Raw genomic sequence first — 22,297 nt, 5'->3', positions numbered from 1 at the left:
GTCATATATAAAGGCAACAGTAGTATACCGCTGTTCGAAACTCGATTTAGAAAAAAAACAAATCCGGTTTAACATTTTTTAATCTACTATGTTTCATGCTGTTAGGCTATAATCGTGGAACAGTTGACAGAATTGTTGTAACGACATACTAATTTCTATTCGTTTTTATTATTATTTTTTTTTTGCTCACATTGCTTCAAATTGGTTGTGAGCCTTCGCCAACACTTATTGTGCGTCGTTGTCCGTCGTAATCCTTTTTTAAATATATAGAATAAGTTTTTTGGTTTAGATTCTTATCCGTCCAGAAACATGACTAACATGGTTAAACATATGACATAGGTGTTTTTGTTTATATATATAAATCAGTAAGAAACAGATAATGATTTCAACACGCAGGTCAAGATCTATGTGATGAAATTTAAAGGCAAACTGGACAACCTGATTTAGATTTGTTGCCACTGAAATATTTTCTATTGATACAATGTCTCGGTTTAGGGTTACTATCTTGGAACTCTTTTACAGACATATAGATTTTTTAACGTTTTTTTTAAGTAAGACATTAAAAAATGTTGTTTTTTTGCATCAACTATGATAGAGAGGGAAAATATTCAATCAATAAAGTATAAATAAAAGCCGGACCTACTATCAAGTCAATATGAATAATATCGTCAATTGGTCTCTTATCCATATAGGAGTTATTGCCCTTGAAATACAATTTTGAGGTTTCTTTAAGTTTTAAGAATAGTGATAGATGGAGAGAAACTTAACATGGCAAGAATGTTCAGCAAAGTAAAACCTGAAAATAAGTCAGAAGGTCTTCAATTATCATTTCCCCACTTTTTGGAGTTATTGCCCCATAAAGATTTTTTTTACCACATGTGTATTTTTTTTACCACAAGCATTATTTGTCTCTCTTCAGAAACTATAAAAGATAGAGAGAAAGAGCAAAAATAATCAGCAAAGTAAGAAATGTCAACATTACCTAAATTGACAGATAATCCCCTTAAATGAGTTTTATGCATTTCTTTAGTGGATTTTGGACCGAAACCCTCACATAGACCTAAGATTTTTTAATTGACATAGTAATTCCGGCTACGCTTATTTTTTTTTTTAGAAAAAAATGTTGGAATTAAAACTTGGTAGGAATGTAAGTTTAAACCCCAACCATGGAAATCTGACCTACCTCCTACATCGAACACAGATTTTCAAATATTCATTGCTAATCCCTCTATTTAATATAGTAATATTGAAATTTATATCTACATGGAAGGACTACAACAGTCAGAAAATAATTTTAACATTTTACTCAGATACAGCTAATCGAAGCCCTTTTGTAGATTGCAGATTTTCAAATTGCCTTAGCTATATATTATAAATTCTATATATAACTTTTGGACTAGTTTAAATCTCGGTCAATTTCTGAATTTTTCTTACATACTTTTGATTTTTTAACCCTGTATGCTAGCATTGCCTATGTAAATTTTAAAATTGTTTGTATGCACAATGAACGACAAATCTATGTGACGTATACAATTTTCTGACGTCAGACACTCAAATCAATGAATGTGTTCGTAGATAGTAGATGTTTTTGTGTTCTGTTAAATTGTTCCTTTTAAAATTGTTATACGATGATGACTGATGTACCCATATTTTGACTATTTTATTTATTGTGTCTGTTTATTTAACACATCAATGTAAATATAACGGAATTTGATGAGACTGTCATTAAAGTGAGAGTGTTAGCGCTTGACTCAGCCCCTGTGAAGATCCTCGAAAATGGATCAGAATCTATTTGGATCAAAATAGTATTGCAAGGAAAACGGCATTACATAGGAAGCTGGTATAGACCACCTAATGCCCCTTTGGATCAAATTTAACTTCTTGAAGGACCAAATGGATAAAATCAAGAAACTAGGAAAAGCAAACAAACAACCATGTATTCACATCTTGGGCGATTTTAACTACCGTAAAATAAATTGGCAGACAAAGCTAAATAAAGATACCAACACATGCCTTAATCATTATGGTAGCGACGGCCAAGCATTGATAGACATACTTAATGAAGCTAGTGCTGAACAACTCATCCTATTTCCAACCAGGGAAAGTAATACACTAGACCTTTTAATAACAACATTACCAGGGCAGTTCACAGATATCCACTCACCTGATCGGTTGAGCGACCACGACATTGTCATGTGTACTCTTCGATGCACACTACCAAGAAAAATAAGACCAGAAAGGACCTCTTACCAATATTCAAAAGGAAACTACAATCAGATGAGAGATGACTCAAGGGACTTTACCAGTGACAAATACTTCAACGGCCATCAAAACAACAGAAATGTGGAAGAAAACTGGAATATGATAAAAGAATTCATACTAGGAACCACCAAAGAAAATGTACCAACTAAAATATTAAAAGGAAAACAGTCAATACCATGGATAAATAATAACATCAAGACCATGATAAAACGAAAGAACAGAACACATGCCAACTATAAAAGAAACAACAGCATGAGAATAAAACGAAAAAGGCAAGAATTAAGACGCAATATTAACAAAAAAATTGAATTAGCCCACAATAACTATGTCAACAACTTAATAGGCGATATAAAACAAGACTCTAAACCCTTTTGGAAATATATCAACAACCAGAAAGCAGACAAACAGGGAATACCACCACTTAAGACTCATGATAATAAGACAGCCGATACAGACCAACAAAAAGCTGAGGCATTGAACACCCAGTTTACAAGTGTATATACAGAGACAGAATATGAATCTATTCCATACCAAACTCCTGTAGACAAAATGATAGACATCATAGTAACAACCAAGGGAGTAGAGAAGATATTCAAAAGTATTAATGCATCAAAAGCAATGGGCCCTGATGGTATACATCCTAGAGTACTAAAAGAACTGGTACCTAACATATCAGAGGTAATGGCTCACTTTTTCCAGCAATCCATCAACAGAGGAACCATCCCATACGAATGGAAAAGTGCTAGTATATGTCCACTATTCAAAAAGAACGACAGAACCATCCCAAGCAATTACAGACCAGTTTCCCTAACATGTATCACTTGTAAGTTACTAGAACACATCATCTGCTCAAACCTAATGCAGCACTTTGAAAAACACAACATCCTAAATAGCCGACAACATGCATTTAGAAGAAGACACAGTTGTGAAACACAACTTATCAATGTTATACATGACTGGGCAACTGCTATTGATAAGAGGAAACAAACAGATATATTTATTTTGGATTTTGAAAAAGCATTTGACACCGTACCGCACGAGCTCTTTAAAAGTAAACTTCACAAGTATGGCGTGCCCAAAAACATCTTGAATTGGATTGACGCTTTTCTATCTACAAGATCTCAGTGTGTGATAGTAAATGGAGTTAAATCCGAAACATCACCAGTGCTATCAGGAGTACCTCAAGGAACGGTTCTTGGTCCAATCCTATTTCTGGTCCATATCAACGACATAGCAGATAACGTAACATCAGAAATTAGACTGTTCGCAGACGACTGTGTATGCTACAGAAAAATTAATACAGAAGATGACTGTCTTGAACTACAGAAGGATATCGATACCCTAGGTAACTGGGCGACAGATTGGGGAATGAGATTTCAACCAGTTAAATGTAACATGATGACATTGAGTCGCAAGAAGAAAACATCATTTAAATACACATTGAAAAATACGGAACTCCAATTTTTAACATCAATAAAATATCTAGGAGTTAACATCACAAATGATCTACACTGGGGTAAGCACATAGAGGAGATATGCATTAAATCTTACAGGACACTAGGTTTACTAAAAAGAAATCTATCCGCATGTCCACATGAAGTTAAACTCCAGGCTTATAAAGGACTGATACGACCTGTCCTAGAATATGCAAGCACTGCCTGGGACCCACATCAACTATATCTCCAAGACCAACTGGAAAATGTACAGAAAAGAGCGGCTAGGTTTATAACATCAAACTACACTGATTACGAACCAGGAAGTATGACAGCGATTTTAGATCAGCTACAATTACCCTCACTAAAAGACCGACGTACACAAAACATTTATTCTTTTCTGCAAGAATATACACGGTCAAGCAAACTTACCATCTGACCAACTGAAAAAAACATCCCGTACAACCAAGAACATGCACAGTCAACATTTCCTCCGTCTTCAAAAAACAAAAACAGATACGTTAAAATACAATTTTATTCCAAATACCATTAAAGACTGGAACCTACTACCACCGGATATCTTCACCAAAATTCAGACAGCAGAAGAACCAGCTAAAACCTTTAGTGAAATTGTAAGGGGGGCCCAACTTAAGTAAAATACTTGACGCACGCGCGGTGTAATAATATCCTTGGATGTATCACCGTAAACCTATCAAAATCAGCGCTATAAAACAAGGTTTAATCCACCATTTTCTACATTTGAAAATGCCTGTACCAAGTCAGGAATATGACAGTTCTTGTCCATTCGTTTTTGATGCGTTTTGTTATTTGATTTTACAATGCGATTATGGAGTTTCCGAATTGATTTTCCTCCAAGTTCAGTATTTTTGTGGTTTTACTTTTTTGTACTTCATATCTATACTACTAAAGGAATAGATCTTTCGCATTGAGTCACAACTCCTATCAAACCGTACAAATTCAGAAATATTTGTGATATGTCATATCAATGTACTTTTTTGTACTTCCTAAAATTTAAAGGAAATACACAGGGTTCGATTTTCCAGGGGGGCAATTTCTTAATTACACCCGGTCTTGTCAAACATTGTCTTCAGAAAATGTCGTCCTAAACATGCATGAAATATTTGTTGCTGGACGTTAAGCAAACAAAAATCAATCAATCAATCTTCAGAAAATGCCTGTACCAAGACAGGAAGGAATATGACAGCTATTTCTCCATTACCTCAGTTGTTTGATATAGTCAAACATTGGATTTTGTTAGATATAATCGACTTCCTGTTTTTGAATTTACCATGGAGTTCGGTAATTTTGTTAAAAATTTTCATTGATAGACAGTGGTGTACCAGTATAATCTTGTTTTGAAGGGGGCATTAAAATATTATTTTGCCCTTCTCTCTATCTAATTGAATCAATCTACATAAAATTTCACATCAATTGATGGGCAATGTGCAAACCTTAGTTACAAGGATAATGGTTCTGAAGAGGTTGATCTATGAAATAACTACAAACTTTTCCATTATTTTCAAGCTTAATTATTTCACTTAAGAATATAAAGAACATGTTACTATTTCTGATATAGATATTTGATCATCAAATATACAAAGGTAATGGTACTTAAGAAGCTGGCGGATTGATTGTACATAAAAAACATGTCTTGTTCGGATGATATGATTATTTTTTCTGTTAATTGTAATTAAACCACTTCTGCTTGCCATTTAAAAATTCAACTTTAGTCTACAAAGCAAATAACAAGACACATATGTCTAATGTAGTAAATTCTATTGGTGTTCTGTTTCGTGATTAAAAACAATAACACTTTTGATTTTTGTATATTTATTACATTTCAATGTATTAGAGAGGCAAGATTTAATTCCTGAGCATATACAAACAATACGAAATATACATAACAAAAGAAAGACATTATATCAGTAAAAAAGAATTTGAAAGACTGGTAGATTTTGAAGGATGAGATAAAATAACATGATTTAAAAAACAATATATTATTTATAGAATGAAATTATATTTTAAACTTACAAACAGAAAGGATTTTAACAGAAGACAGGTAAGAAAATCAATGAAGAGGAAAAACTAAAGCTTGGACCTTTCATATAACTCTTTTTTAAAATAAGATAAAAAAAACACCAAATGACTGGTGATTATTTGTACACCTCAAATAAGTCCTGGTATTTAAATTTTTACATCTATTTTGACAATAGTTAAAACACTGAATGCAATAAAAAATGAACATGCAAACAGCAATAAGTTTAAGATGTAAAAGATGACATAGTGCCATTCTGTAATTTCAATAAAAACAAAAATCACACCATCATAAATTCAATAAGTATTAAAATATGGAGCATTTACAACAGCTTGAAATACGTGGATTTGTGCTAGAAAAAATATTAAATAAATCTAGAAAAAATAAAACATCATCAAATTGGACTTGTGATAAAAGCAACTTCTTGGCAAAAAACATATTCAATGAAACCTTTCTCACAATCTTACAATCTTTAGAAAGACAACACATTAAATATATAAAAAATCAAAATGCTTATGAGACTCCATTTTGCAATTTTGTAATTTTTTTAAATATTACATCAAATTGTATTTTGCTTGGCAAATATAAAATTTGAGCTATATTTTTATTCCTTTGTTTATGACTGTACATTTAAAGTTAGAAATTGTTTTGTAACAAATTCATACACAACGGTTTACTTTTTCCAATTGTTATTTGGATGGAGAGTTGTCTCATTGGCACTCACGCCACATCTTCCTATATCTATATACAATGCATTTTTTTATATAATTTCTAATAAAAAAATCATATACATATCATTGTTACTAAAGTATTAAAGTATAACATTTATTCATCAATATATTGCATGACTTTACCTGGATAGGATCAAATATTTTTTTTTTTAGTTTTGTTTAAACAATCAAAGTTAGTGATTAACTGTGGAGGATATAGATATCAAGACAGTGCCATAGAGTTTTTCTTGCATTTCAAGTAAGTTTTACCCAAAAATGAAATCAAAACTACCTAATGATTTCCATCAAGGAAGTAATACATTCAGCATACCAATAAGAAATCTTTTCTTTACTTTGAATGTCTTCTTTTGCTTTAAAAATCAAAACGGAAATGAGATTGTTTCCATTGTCGTCATGCACTTTTGAAACAGATAAACCAGAAAAGCCTCAGTCAATATCTTGTCATCATGGACTTTTCAAACAAATCACCCAGAAAAGCCTCAGACAATAACTGCTAGCTACCATAGTATGCAAAAAGAGAAATGTCATTTTGGAGAAAAAAATTATTCTGATTGTCAACTTTTATTCGAGTACATAAATGTTCAATATTTTTGTTTGTACCCATTTAAACATTTATTGCCTTCTAATGACTCTAAACATAAATTTAAAAACCATTTGACAAAAAAATATAAAAATACAAAATACAAAGTACCTAAAATTAAATACTTTATTCTCAATAAATATATTTATTAAAGGTATTGGTCACATGATGTAGTAAAGGTCAAGTGATTGTTTACTATAAACATGTGTGTGTGTTTATATCAAGCACATGGTGTGTGTTTATGTTCAATTTGATTGGATGGCATATACCCTCTATACAAGTTTTACGGGTATATGCACTCATGATTTTTGTGAAAAGCATGATTAAGTATTACTTAAGGGGTAAGTTTGAGAAATTAAAGTTATTCAAAGTTTGCCTATAGTTAAATGTAGCATCAGTTCACTAATATGTTTACCAACCCACCCACCCTTTTATGAGATGGTTATCGTTAATGTGAATTTTTCCTCTTTTGTAGATGGTTTTTGATTAGGTTACTGTATATTACTGTGCTATTGTATGATTGGATTGGTAGTGTGCATGAATTTAAAGTGAAGGACTATAGTTTGAAAATCATGTTGAATGTTATTAATATTAAATAAAATTGAGAATGGAAATGGGGAATGTGTCAAAGAGACAACAACCTGACCAAAGAAAAATACAACAGCAGAAGATTAAAGGCTGTAACACCTGTAGACACACTTAACCTATTTATGTGCTTTGTTATTTATTAAATAATTTATATTCGTTTGAGCTGACAAATTAGAATATAACTTCAATTTTTAAAACCTACATAATAAATATACTCATTTTAATTGGCTTCAATTTACTAAAGGGGATGAATTGAATATATTTGTTGATTTTTATATGATTATTTCATTTTGATATTTTGAATTATTTTCTTGTAAAAATTGAAATGATTTATGACAACTATAGAATTCTCTTCAATCTTTCCATGCATACCCCTTAAATTTAATAATTCTAAAACATTATGGCTAGTAAATGGTTGAGTATTACATAAACTACATGCTTCAAAAATTATTCATTAAGTTTATAATATAGAAACATAACTCATTTTTAGATTAAAGCAACATGCATACATTTATAATTAGATTAATGAACATGAACATGTACATTAAAATCTAAATGGACAAACAGATTTTGGCATTGGCGGACAATAAAAATGAAAGATCAGGAAGCAAAAAATAAGACATTGTCAATAAAAACAAAAACCACTTTCACTTTAGTGTATGCACATTACACAAGTATTCATAAAAATATATAGCAGTACTGACTAGACAATATTGATACTGAAATCATGTAGATAAAAAAATTGTGCTAATAATAAAAACTGCTGACACAAATATATTTTTCATTTCAATATAAACTGTCTGCTTACTGTTAAAACATCATTTGGATTTTGTAAAGAATGCATGGATCTTGGTTTTTGGGTGGTCATGAATCCATTTATAGTTCAAATAAGATTAACAATACTTTGATTAAAGCATGGTAGAGTTTACACTGAACCCCTGTTACAGAAAATATTATATAATATGAACTATATTAAAACAAAAATCCTGGCTAAGATTAACTATTTTTCAGGATATAACATAATGGTTTTTACAATGCAATAAAAATTTCCACTTTAAGTTAGGTTTTAAAATTGTGTGGTTTTATCTTAACAAGTAAAATACAATAATCCTCCACAGGAGGAAATAACAAGAAGGTGTCCATAGTACACAGATGCCCACTTTAACTATCATTTTCTATGTTCAGTACACCATGAAAATGGCATCAAAATTCTAATTCAGCATTAAAATTAATAAGATCATATCATAGGGAACATGTGTACTAAGTTTGAACTTTCAAGTAGATTACTCTTCAACTTCATCAAAAACTACCTTTTCCTGAAACGTTAACCAAAACCTTAAATATTAACAACTACAGCCTACATTTGTAATTTGGAGGTTTTTTCTGTTACTTGTAGCCATGACAGGAGTTATACAACCTATGGAATGCAGAAACATAAAAATTTGTTTATCATAGTTTTCATCTGAACACAATAACAAATACAATCACTGGAATACCTATCATGCTAAATTTAAAATGACCAGTTTATAAAAATAAAAAATACGGTACTTTGAACATTTTTCTATCACAGAATCGGTTACATAAAAAAACTTTCTATCTCTTCATCATTGGTTTATATAAAAAAAATAATCTCTTCATCATGACTGGACTGTTATCGATTTCTTCCTGAACTCTAGGAGACTTTTAGTTTTGGCACCAGGTCTGTCAAGGTTTATAGCATGACCACACCTTGGTATAATGTCTACTTGTTGTAGATTGGGAAGTTTTCCTTTTAATATTTCTGCTCCTGATACATGTATCACCTGAAACAAGAGTAAGTTACAAAAGCATTAGCACAAAATAAATATCTCTACTCCTGATACATGTATTACCTAAAACAAGAGTAAGTTACAAAAGCATTAGCACAAAATAAATATCTCTACTCCTGATACATGTATTACCTAAAACAAGAGTAAGTTACAAAAGCATTAGCACAAAATAAATATCTCTACTCCTGATACATGTATTACCTAAAACAAGAGTAAGTTACAAAAGCATTAGCACAAAATAAATATCTCTACTCCTGATACATGTATTACCTGAAACAAGAGTAAGTTATAAAAGCATTAGCACAAAATAAATATCTCTACTCCTGATACATGTATTACCTAAAACAAGAGTAAGTTACAAAAGCATTAGCACAAACTAAATATCTCTGTTCCTGAAACATGTATTACCTAAAAGAGAAAGTTACAAAATATAGGCATAAAATTTATTAAGAACTGGATAAAGAAGAGAAAAACAAGATGATGAAAGGAATAAACCAATAGCGGGTTATTTCGCGGAGTGTAAATTTTCATGTATTTTAGCAGAAAGAACAAAATTGTCAAAATAAATTCCACTGATTTAAAAGTGCACATGCAAAGGTATTGATAAAAGTTTTGAATCCGCCAACATATTTCATATATCTTATTCAATGAAAATCGTGAAAGTTTATACACACAAAAATAACCCTCTATAAGATATTAATAAAGCAACATAAAATTAACTGTTGACTCAGACATATGTCTTACCTAGGTATAGTTTCAATAGTAAAAAGCACATGTTTAAATCAAAATGGTAACAAAATAACACAGAACTAAGTAAAAGATTAAAATTCAATAGGTCATGACTAAGGGGGCAAGGCCAAATAATCTCCAAAGAACTGCAAAGAATTTCAAATATCATTGACTTTTAGTAAGTGGCTCTCTTTAAAATTATCTAATTCAAAACTTTCATATTTCAACAATTTTTAAATTCAAAGCAATGACAATGACTGAGGTGTTAGAGACACATAACCACTATTGAAATCAGATGCACCAATATTAATAAGACAGCATACAAAATATTATAGATCTACCATTAGTGGGGTCACCTAAAACAGACCTAATAAAAAAATTGTTGATGCAAGTAATGTCAACCTTAGAAGCAGCACCTTTACTTTAACATCATACTGTAAGTTCAGAAATATTTCTACATTTTTTATGATTTAACAAAAATTCAAGCTGAATTGTTGTGATATCCAGAAAAAAATCATACAGGAATATGTAACAGATATCATACTGTAAATTTTATTATTGTGAGACTCATATAGTCACATTATTCTCTTTTTTAAATAAAACACCTCACAATAATTTCTGACCTTACAGTAGCCAGTTTTATGCACCTGTTCCATTTCAATTTGTGTCTATAATTCTATAATTCTTTTTCATTAGGAAATTAGGAATTGTCTATTGGATCTAGGACTAGGAGGTCTCTTCTCTTTTGAATTCATTCACAAAACGATATAATTTAATTTTGGATTTAACATGTTTTCTGATTGGCTGACATTATTTTGTTATGAGCCCATAGACATAATTTAGTCATGTGACCGTGACGTCATCAACGTTTATTCATGGTTTTCTACGGTTTAAAATGGAATTTAGAATTAAATTATAAGAAATGACTGTAATATTTTTTATGTCTATTCGAAATAACATAAAAAATGTGGTCACACTGTAAAATAACCCGCTACACACGTTATTCAGTGTGCACCACATTTTTTATGTTATTTCTTCATAGACAGAAAAAAAAATTACAGTCATTCCATAAATGTCAAGACTTCAGAAAATTTACTGATTTACATACATCTACATTTTTTAATAAATACCTGATCTTCTTCTCCCCAGACAAGATGTGTTGGAACTGTAATGGTGTCAGATATCTTTTCTAATAACTGGCTGTTTTCTAACATAGCTAAGGCTTTAAACACTGCAATGACAAGAAAATCAAATAATGGATCTTTAAAATATATTGTATCAAAGATTCATATTTTTTTTTAGATTAAATAAAGCTAAAGGCATATGATAGTTTATTAATGATGAATAATTGTCTTGCATTATTTTCATTAATTTTCTCCTCTCTTTTATCTTAAAATATAATAATGTTGATTTTATATTAATTTCCATGAACACCATAAATTGATCTCCCAATGTGGGTGTGCTTACTTAATAAACTCTCATTTTATAGTTTTTGTTTTTAACCAAACTCAACATTACTGCATACTTTAAACATGTTACAAACAATGCATGGAAACCACTTATTGTATAGGTTTAACTGATATTCAATACATGTATATGTATGTGTGTGTGTTTTGTGTTAGTTTTTTCTTATTGAATTTCTCCATCATTTTCATCTTTTAATCTTGGCAAGGTGATAGCTTTTAAAATCTAAATTGTGTGCCAACTTCTTTAAAATCGAAGAATAAAGATTTTGAAATCCAAATTAGGCAACAAAATTTATGTGTGATCTATTTATAGAAACTAAGAAATGAATTTATTGATAAAAAGATGTGTAGCATTTTATTTTTGCATCTTTCTGACATACTGTTCATAGACAATAAAATCAGTTAATCAAATTACCCAGATTCTATTTTTTTTTTGACACTTCTTAATATTAATATTAAATATTTTGTCACCATGGAATAGTTATGGAATCTTCCACATTGAATGTAACTGATGAGTCTTTTGAAGACAAAACATGTGTCAGCTGTAGAATTGCTTTATCCTGAAATCTATGATGAGTTCCTCATAGTCAGTAAAACAAAGCCAAAAGATTTTTGTATATTTTACAAATTCTGCAATAACAACACAGAGATACGTAGATAAACTTATACAAATTCAAATGCATGTTTTATAAACTTACATCTGTAATAATATTTGTTGTATGGTCTTCTCATATCTACTGCTCCCTGTATAATCTGAAACACAGGAAGCAAGTTTCAATTCACTATACATCTTTATATCTGCTTATAAAGGTACAAATGTATTTGAAATTAGAAATCATTGAAGAAAGGTGACAAAAATAATTGCAAGTTAAAAATATAATGGTGTGCAATTTATAATCACTGTTTTATATAATTGAATTTTGCATTACAATAAAATTATTTCACCCCCACAAACCTATTATAAAATTATTTCACCCCCACAAACCTATCATAAAAAAAAACTACCTATGCCTCTGCAATATTGCATTGATCCATCCTTCAATATCCTTTATAATGCATTACACAAAAATAAAATTGTAGAATTAAGATCAACTTCTTACCTGTTTTGGCATGAACATAGGTTTATGGAATTGTGCAAAATCTAATAATAACTGCATTTCATCTGGTGTTTTAGGTATCAATGGACAGGCATGTAAAGCATCATCTTTTCCAGTATCAAGAATGGATTGCACAATCTCACGAATTTTCACTGCTACATCTGTTTCAATGGGTGTCCTCACTATCAAATATATAACATTACTGATGTCAAAATAAATAAAACAATTCCCCCTTCTTCAAAGAAAGAAATCATGTAGTGTACTATAATGCCTACTCCTTTTCAGAAAGATTCTATCTAATAAAACAAGTGAAACTGCGAGCTACTGCTCACTGATGATACCCCCGCAGCAAGTGGATAATATTAATAGTGTAAAAATATGCAAGTGTTCGGTAAACAGGAAGTTGTCGAGTGATGAATCTGAAAACGCATTACAAGGCATAGCTGACTTATATAAATCCTGAAACCAAATTTCAGAAATCCTTGTATTGTAGTCCCTGAGAAAATGTGACGAAAATTTTCAACTTGGCTATCATGTGTAAAATCATACAAGTGTTTGGTAAACAGGAAGTTGTCAAGTGATCAATCTGAAAACGCATCACACGGTATAAATGACTTAGATAAACCCTGAAACCAAATTTCAGAAATCCTTGTATTGTAGTTCCTGAGAAAAATGCGACGAAAATTATTCATGGGACGGACGGACTGACTGAAGGACAGACAGAGGTAAAACAGTATACCCCCCCCCCCCCCCTTTTTTTAAAGCGGGGGTATAATTAACGGTACCAATTTTCTTGCACCAGATGCGCATTTCCACAATACATGTCTCTTCAGTGATGCTTGTGGCCAAAATATTTGAAATCCACAGCTTATATAAAAGATGAAGAGCTATAATCCAAAAGGTCCAAAAAGTATAGCCAAATCCGTGAAAGGAATCAGAGCTTTGCATGAGGGAGATACATTCCTTAATCCGTATTTTCATGCCAGTACCGAAGTACTGGCTACTGGGCTGGTGATACCCTTGGGAACTAATAGTCCACCAGCAGAGGCATCGACCCAGTGGTAGTAATAAAATTAATGGTACCAATTTTCTTGCACCAGATGCCCTTGCACCAGATATCTTACTTTATAATTCATCTCCCTATAGATATAGAAATTATTCAAAACATTTGGAGCTATCAAGAAATGCCAAACAAATCAATAACTGTATAAAGGATATGTAATGTATAGAAGTCATTTCACATTTCCACAGAGACAATATCCACTTTTTTCCCCCTTTGATCAATAAAAAAATCGTCTGATCATATAATTTAATCTTAAGTATAAAATTGTCCAAAACTTTTAGACTTGCTATGCTCAGCATTAGTTTATCAGTTTAATGGAATTACACCCCTTTTAAAAAAATCCTGGATCTGACCCTATATAACATGTATAATATGTTATCACTTACTTGCAGGACACATCATAGTTACTCTGTCCACCAGATGAGGATACTCAGCAGAAAATACACCAGCTAATGCACCACCCATGGACAGTCCAACTATATGGATTGGGTCACTGTCAAGACCAATAGCCACTACAAACTATTAAATAGACAGTTTGTTTGAAAAAGCTACTATTCTTATTCATATTCAAGCTTACAATTTAGTATATCAAAAAGTAATATATTTTTACATTTAAAAAAATACTTTGTGAATAAATGCAGACACATATATATTGCTAGTTATATAAACTAGAGGCTCTAAAGAACCTGTGTCGCTCACCTTGGTCTATTAATATTAAACAAAGGAAGCAGATGGATTCGTGACAAAATTGTGTTTTGGTGATGTGTTTGTACATCTTACTTTACTGAACATTCTTGCTGCTTACAATTATCTCTATCTACAATGAACTTGGCCCAGTAGTTACAGTGGAAAAAGAAAGTGTACAAATTTTGTGAAAATTGTTAAAAATTGACTATAAAGGACAATAACTCCTTAGGGAGTCAATTGACCATTTCGGTCATGTTGACTTATTTGTAAATCTTACTTTGCTGAACATTATTGCTGTTTACAGTTTATCTCTATCTATAGTAATATTCAGGATAATAACAAAAAACAGCAAAATTTCCGTAAATTTACCAATTCAGGGACAGCAACTTAACAACAGGTTGTCCAATTCAGCTGACAATTTCAGGACAGATAGATCTTGACCTGATAGACAATTTTACCCCTGTCATATTTGCCCTAAATTCTTTGGTTGTTTTAGTTATAAGCCAAAAACTGCATTTTACCCCTATGTTCTATTTTTAGCCATGGTGGCCATCTTGGTGGTTGGCAGAGTCACCGGACACATATTTTAAGATTGTGGCCAAGTTTGGTTTAATTTGGCCCAGTAGTTTCAGAAGAGAAGATTTATGTAAAAGTTAACGACGAGGGACAAGGAGGGACAACGGACGCAAAGTGATGGGAAAAGCTCACTAGGCCCTTTGGGCCAGGTGAGCTGAAAATAGTATGCATAAAAGCTTATAATAAATTTTTGAATCAGATTTATGCATTGATGAAAACAAGAGTTAAGTTGAGGACGCTTTGTGCATGTTTGAAAATAGGTATTGAAACTGAAAGAATATGTACAAGTGACAATATGTCAAGAATTATTAAATGAGAGGTAACCAAAATAAAAGCTGTTTTCTTTATAATATTTACAACTTTTGACACATACCTGTTTTATTCTTTCTATTTGTGAATAAAATGAGAGATCTTCATTGTCAGGAGGAACATCACTGTCCCCATGTCCAGGTAGATCCATAGCTATTACATGTAAGTCATTTGGCAACTTCTGCAAATATAAGTATAAATACTGTCTTTGCAAGTATTGTTTTTATTGAATTCCAGCAAAAGGCGTCAGGGGTAGCCTCCCCCAAAAGAAAATATATTTAGACATGCACAAAATCTAAAATTTCCTTTCATTTCTGATAGCATGTTATAGAAACAGATGTTTAAATGACATCACCAAATAAATGATGGTTTTATCTTTTTATTCTAAATCATAGAATTGAAGCAAAGTTTACTGTTCTGGTAAAACATGTGTTACAATTTTTTAGTATATCAAAGGGGTCTAAAAGCCCTCCCTCCTTTTTAGTTAGTTTATAACAATTGCTGATTTCTCAGTTGCTTTGTATAATAATCAAAATATATGTCCAACATAAAAATAAAAAATGCCTTAATTTCTATAATTTTAATTAAAAGTACCTCTTTGAACAAATAAAATAAACAAAATAGTCATACAAGGGAAACACTTGATAATAGTACTTAATTCCTTAATTCTACGAAGCCTGAAATGGATAGAAAAAAAAATCTTGTCTTTAAAAAAAAGTCCAGAATATAAAAGAATATTTGATGCTGGACTTTAAGCAATCTAATTAAAAAACAATCTCGCATCACTCCTGTTTTCTGATATGTTGCGTCTCCCTGGGAGCTCTGTTTTCTGATATGTCACATGGGAGCTCCATTTTCTGATGTGTCCTGTGGGATCTCAGTTTTCTGATGTGTCACGTGGAATATCAGAAAACGGGAGAGATGAGAGATTGGTTTTTAATTAGATGGACTTTAAGTAACTAATGTCATATCAGAACTGTAACATAAGTAATAAAAAAATGATGAATTAATTGTTGCTTGCTTATCATCAAATAATTTAATTTTGGATGAAACGCGTCTTATGATTGGCTGACGTTAGTTTGCTATGAGCCCATAGACATAATTTAGTCATGTGACCGTGACATCATCAACGTTTTTTCATGGTTTTCTACGGTTTCAAAAGGAAATTAGAATTAAATTATAAGAAATGACTGTAATATTTTTTCAATCTATTCGAAATAACATAAAAAAAGGTGGTGCACACTGTTAAATAACCCGCTACAAGCGTTATTCAGTGTGCACCAAATTTTTTATGTTATTTCTTTATAGACAGAAAAAATATTATAGTCATTCCTTAAATGACAAATATTATATGCATATTCAAGACCATCATCATAACAAATGAATTAGAAAATTACCCCAACAACAGGAGACCACATAAATTTATCAGCTGAGAATCCATGAAGCAGTAAGATGCTTGACTGTCCTTTGTTCTTTTCTCCTCTTTCACCATATGCTATTGTCATATCACCAATGTTGACCTTCTTAATCCTCATGCCACTGACTAACACTGCCAACCTGTAAAAGATAAAAATCAAATACTGTACTGTTAATATAACTGGTTTTTTTTTTACAATGTACACTGTACAGGTTCAAAATCTACATGAACAATAAAGCTTGCAGACTTGTATTTTGTATTAAGCTTTAGCAAAAAATATTACATCTGCATTTAGAAAATTAACTAGGTACTGAGATATGAGTATATAGTACATTGTACATGAAGTATGTATATGAGATCACATTTTTTTGTTTGATTTTAATTTATACTTTTTTTTCAGATAAAATTTTAAAAATACACCAGTTACATGTAATACCTGTCATGCATGTAGTTTGATAATAAAAATAAAATCATCTGCAAGAATTCAATGTTTTATCATGTTTATCATGTTTATAGTAAGAAACCCAAAGTGAAAAGAAAAAAAAAGTGTACAAAAATATGATGTAAACATTTTAGTCTAGTTTCAGTAAAATGATATAAACCTAGAGTTTTCAAGTTGTATATATATCTTGCATTTTACAGTGGCGGATCCAGAAATTTTCATAAGTGGGGGCGGGCCCACTGACTGCCTAAGAGGCGTCCTGCTCCAGTGATTCCCTATATAATCAACCTTTTTTCCCCAGAAAAGAAAGGCCCTGGCTCCCTGAAAAAAAACTCTAAATCCGCCTCTGTTTTAAGCCATTTAATAGTGATTCTGAATAAAATAAAAACCTACTTCATATATCCCTGTACAAACATTTCAGGTCTTTTCATGTAAATAAGAAGTGAGGCAGCAGTCAAGGATGTGGCCATCATACCCAATGAATATAATAAGTATTCTGTCAGCAGCATCATTATCTGTGTGATGTTTCTAGTGTCTGAAAAATACAATCAAATATAGTTTCCAATAAAAGCATGATAAGTGTGTCATCCAGTTTTGCTCAAACAAGTAGACATTCTTGTATGTGTTGATGGCCAGCTGAAGCCCACCTCAGGTTGTGGTATTTTCTCAGGAGACCCATTGGAGGCCTAGGCTTTTCAGTGGCGGATGAAGGGGAGGGTTCCAGGGGTTAGAACACCCTTTTTTTACGATCAATGCATTTGAATGGGGACATATATTTGGAAACCACCCCTTTGTCCTGGGTTGGGAACCACCCCTTTCATAATGGCTGGATCCACCCCTGCTTTTGCTGTTTTCTGCTCTTGGTCAGGTTGTTGTCTCTATTTGACACAATCAATTTTTCAAATCTCAATTTTATTTTGCAACTCAACTACAAATAATGTCTTTTCTTTTGCTTTTACTATATTATTGTTTGTTTATTTTTAATCTCTAGAAAGTGGGAGTAAAAATAGCAAATCCATTAGCTACATTGTATGTGCAGAATGTGATTCTTCATATTCATGAGATTTGAAGAACTGTAAAAAAAAATCTTCGTTACTGTCCTTCTAGCCATGGGTGTACAAAGCAGGGCTCTTGCTAAGGTTTTTTGTTGGCAAGCCCAGGAACTTGTCATTTTGGGGCATGGTGAGTCCAACAGCAAGAAGATATTTTATTTCAATACAATGTATAAATTTAGTCTCTATGACCTAACAGAGCAACAAAATGACCTTGAAACCAAATTACTTACTAAAAATGATGACTGGATATTTGTGTTTTACATATAATGTTCTGGACCATATGATTATTTGGACCATATGCTTACATGTATGGTCGGGTTAATTAACAGGTTTACCTTTATAATACTGAACTCTTCATATAACCCTTCAAGCAATGTCTAGTTGTCACGTCATTCAAAAGACACTACCAAAGGTAATTTTATTATTGATCTATTAAAAATTAATGATAAGATTAACAAATACAATAAGCAGTTTTATACAGTAAATTTCATCACTAGTCAAAACTATAGTAAACATATTTTTTTTCATTACAGATATGTTATTACAAGTGAATGGCAAAATGTCGACCTAGGAAGATAACTTCCAAAAATATCTTAATTAATGATCTGTTACACAAGCTTAAGAAGTCAACTGTTTTACTATAAACTGATGTAAAAGTCGACAGGATAAAGAGTCTAATAGTCTGCTTACTTTTGAAACTTTATATAATTAGCATTACATGTACATTTAGATGTACATTTGTACATGTAGCAGTGCAATATTCAGAATTTTTATACTTGTACATGTACCTGTTTTTGTTTTTAAAAAAATGAATGACGTCACCAGCAAAGACCCTAGTCTAATTATTAAAGTTGTCTGGTGATATTATGATGTACTACGTTATACACATGCTACAGTCATGTTACCATATTTGAGATCTAGAGCTTTTTAAAAACACTGAAGACACATCAGAATGACCCAGGACCCAAGAAAAGCTATGGTACCTTGTGGAAGTACAATCTATACATTGTACATGTAGGTGTCATCCTACGCATACATGAAAGAATACAATTAGCGATAGAAAACTAACTTTGGCATCAAAGTTTAATGTAATTGGAATTGTAAATAATACAATTTCATGAGGCAATCATTTTTTTTAACAAGTTTTCTAATGCATATTATTGAAAAAAATACCTTAGTCCTATATCATGTATATGGTCCAAATACTCATATGGTCTTGAACATATATACATGTGTACATTTGTACAATGTATACATTCAATATACATTTATTTATCTATTATCCAGAAACTGATATTGACAACATGTCCAAAAAAAATATTTTTTTGGTAAACAATATATACAATTTTAAAATTGTGCCTGAGGTGAAAATATCTATAATTTTTTGTGAGAGGATGTGATAACAATGAGATAAAACATGTACATTTGTACATGTAAGCAACATTACAATAATCACCAAAAAATTTGTCCTATTAAGGTCAAAGGAATAATAATGATCAGATATCTTTATTACATGTAAAATGATGAAAATCATTGTTTCACTGTGCATTTATTTTTGTGATTTTTTCATTTTAGACCAAACTCATTTTTGAGAAGAGTCCTGTTCAGCATGTTCAGTGTATATAAAAATTTAAAAATGGAATTTTAAATTATTGCAAATTTAACCCTTTTAAATTTACACAATAATTCTGAATTTACCATGTTTACAGTAAAAATGATAAACATCAACAAATTATTGTCTCCATCATAAAGTGGGTCTCATTGGGGTCTAAGCGTGACGAGGGTTTCCGATTATTTATAAGCTTGACACATGAAAGTCAAAGTTAAATTATTGTGAAGTGAAAACTGGACATGCTGGAAATGAGGTCTAGCGGGACCCAGAAAATAATGAAAAAATGAGAATTGCTTACATACATAGTGTAAGCAGGATACGGGAATCTGACAAATCAGTAAGCAGGATCAGGAATCAGAACCCCAAATGAGACCCCTCATAAATGAGTCCTGTCTTTGGTCAGGTCTACATTGTATATAGATTTTACAATCTTTTACTATGGCTTAACCTGGTTTTGAAGGATTCCTTTAGGGACTTTGAAAGTCCCTGATTCCACCTCACAAATTTAACACAAGGGTTGAGGAGCAACACAAAGTTAATAATTTCTTTCTACTTTTTTTTTTACAAATTAATACAAAGAAATTATGGCTCAATTTTCAATATTCATGTCGCACTTTAAAGTAAAGCTACCCAATTGTTGTAAACTAGGTATTTATTAACCGTGATTATGCATACGTGGTAGGCGTTGGCAGTCACGCCTAAAATATGGTGTACACATGAACATATTTCTGACGTGACAAAACAACGGGTAGCGAATTTACATCGCCATGGAAATTTATGTTTAAAAATCAATTCAGAGTATACACACACGTTTCATTTTCAGTCGTCAATGTGTAGAAATAAGCTCGTCAGAATTGTACTTACAGTTATGAACATAAAATAAATAAGAAGAGTCAGAAATTCGTTTGTAAACAAAACGACCGGAAGTAAAATTCTAAAGGGAATCGTAGGACTGAAAACGGTCATCTGGTTTCGGAATTTCGTCGCTACCAAGCCATATCGAAAAGGTCATTTAGAACACGATATTTTTTTTCACAAATATCATTTATATCTGAGAGTGTACTTACAGTCGATTTAACTCAAAATATATTACCATATACCGCTGCATGTTCGAAATTATACGTGATTACCATCATACCTAGTCTAGCCAAGGAGTTTGCCAGTATAGTTAGATCTAACTATACAAATCCTTGGTCCAGCCACAGTGGGTCCAGCCTACAGTTTATTTTTATCTGGGTATCTTCTCTGAGGCCATGCTTTGAACTGAGTATCATGAACAGTCCCAGGTTGGAGGTATCATGAATAGTTCTACTAAAAGTTATGTATATATTTCGTATTTGGGATCACAGGCACTTGTCTCATAATTCCCCTCCCCCTATATACCTTCTTTTCGTCTTCTTTCGGTTTTCAGTAGTCCTTCAATGATCTTCTGAAGATTATTTATTTTCTGCGCAGCGTGGCCCGGCCTATATATGTTTATCATTTACAAAAACAAAAATATTTGGTGCGTAATTTTTAACATAATATATTATATATAGGGGCCGGGATATAGGACCTTTATCGGGACCCCGGGATCGGGTGTTTTTAAGTTCGGGATTTCGGGATTGATCCTTTCGGGATCCGGGAATTCTTTTTTCGAATTTCGGGACCTCGGGATTTCGTTTTTTAAGCCCGGGATTTCGGGATTTCGTGTTTTTAAACTCGGGATTTCGGGATCAGGACCCTCCTACCCTCCCTCATATATGTTATATTAAGGTATAAAGGGGAAACAATTCTGAGACAAGTGTCTGTGTTTGGGATAATTTAATAGGAATTTCAAGAAGATTTTTATGCACCATTGACTGATCAATAACTTCTGAAAGTTCATATTCAGCTGGCAAATAAATAGTATGTCGCCCGCCGGGTTGTATGGAAATGTTCTTATTCAGGTATGATGAAGTTGAGATATACTGACTGTAAACTATTGATATAACCTTCTCGCTTGTTTAAAATTGCTACTATCTAACTTTATATATCAAAATATTAAAAAAAAAGATCGTATATGTGGAAGTCGGCCTTGAGCCCGATACGTAAAGGATTGTGTTTTCTGTCTGCATGTTTTTTTTATATGAAGATTAAGTTAAATAATGAAATATTTTGAAGAATATGGAACACACATATCGATTGGGTGATATCACAACATAAAATCTTATGATTATGGAGAAAAGGGAAGGACCTCATTTAACCATTGAAATCTTGAATGGTAAAAAGTCAGGCTATTTTTATTGTCGTACGATTGAATCCGAGTAACCGAATATGACCGTATATGCATTGACGTTTTTTTTATTTATAAATAATTGAATCCGGTTTTTCTTATTGACAATTTTTTAAATCATATTTAAACTCT

The 22,297-nt window shown here is 31.7% G+C and overlaps 1 protein-coding gene across 2 annotated transcripts; it reads right to left on the bottom strand.

The window, feature by feature from the left end:
- Positions 1-5,529: 5,529 nt before the first annotated feature.
- Positions 5,530-20,897, bottom strand: LOC134720672 (monoacylglycerol lipase ABHD6-like). Of its 2 annotated transcripts, none has more exons than XM_063583094.1 (9): positions 20,776-20,897; positions 17,638-17,779; positions 16,783-16,942; positions 15,450-15,566; positions 14,200-14,332; positions 12,754-12,932; positions 12,352-12,406; positions 11,318-11,418; positions 5,530-9,452 (listed from the first exon to the last, which is right to left on the bottom strand). In XM_063583094.1, exons 2-9 carry the CDS (start codon positions 17,754-17,756, stop codon positions 9,288-9,290), a joined length of 1,029 nt encoding a protein of 342 aa, XP_063439164.1. In that variant the 5' UTR covers positions 17,757-17,779; positions 20,776-20,897; the 3' UTR covers positions 5,530-9,287. The 2 variants fall into 2 exon arrangements, with proteins under 2 accessions (XP_063439164.1, XP_063439155.1); XM_063583085.1 differs by lacking the exon at positions 20,776-20,897 and adding an exon at positions 20,587-20,650.
- Between the last annotated feature and the right edge of the window lie 1,400 nt (positions 20,898-22,297).

This window comes from Mytilus trossulus, chromosome 1, assembly GCF_036588685.1.
Source record: "Mytilus trossulus isolate FHL-02 chromosome 1, PNRI_Mtr1.1.1.hap1, whole genome shotgun sequence".
In the NCBI taxonomy this organism is placed as follows: Eukaryota; Metazoa; Mollusca; class Bivalvia; order Mytilida; family Mytilidae; genus Mytilus; species Mytilus trossulus.
The sequence above is the reverse complement of the archived record's forward strand: the minus strand, read 5'-3'. Positions and strand labels throughout refer to the sequence as shown.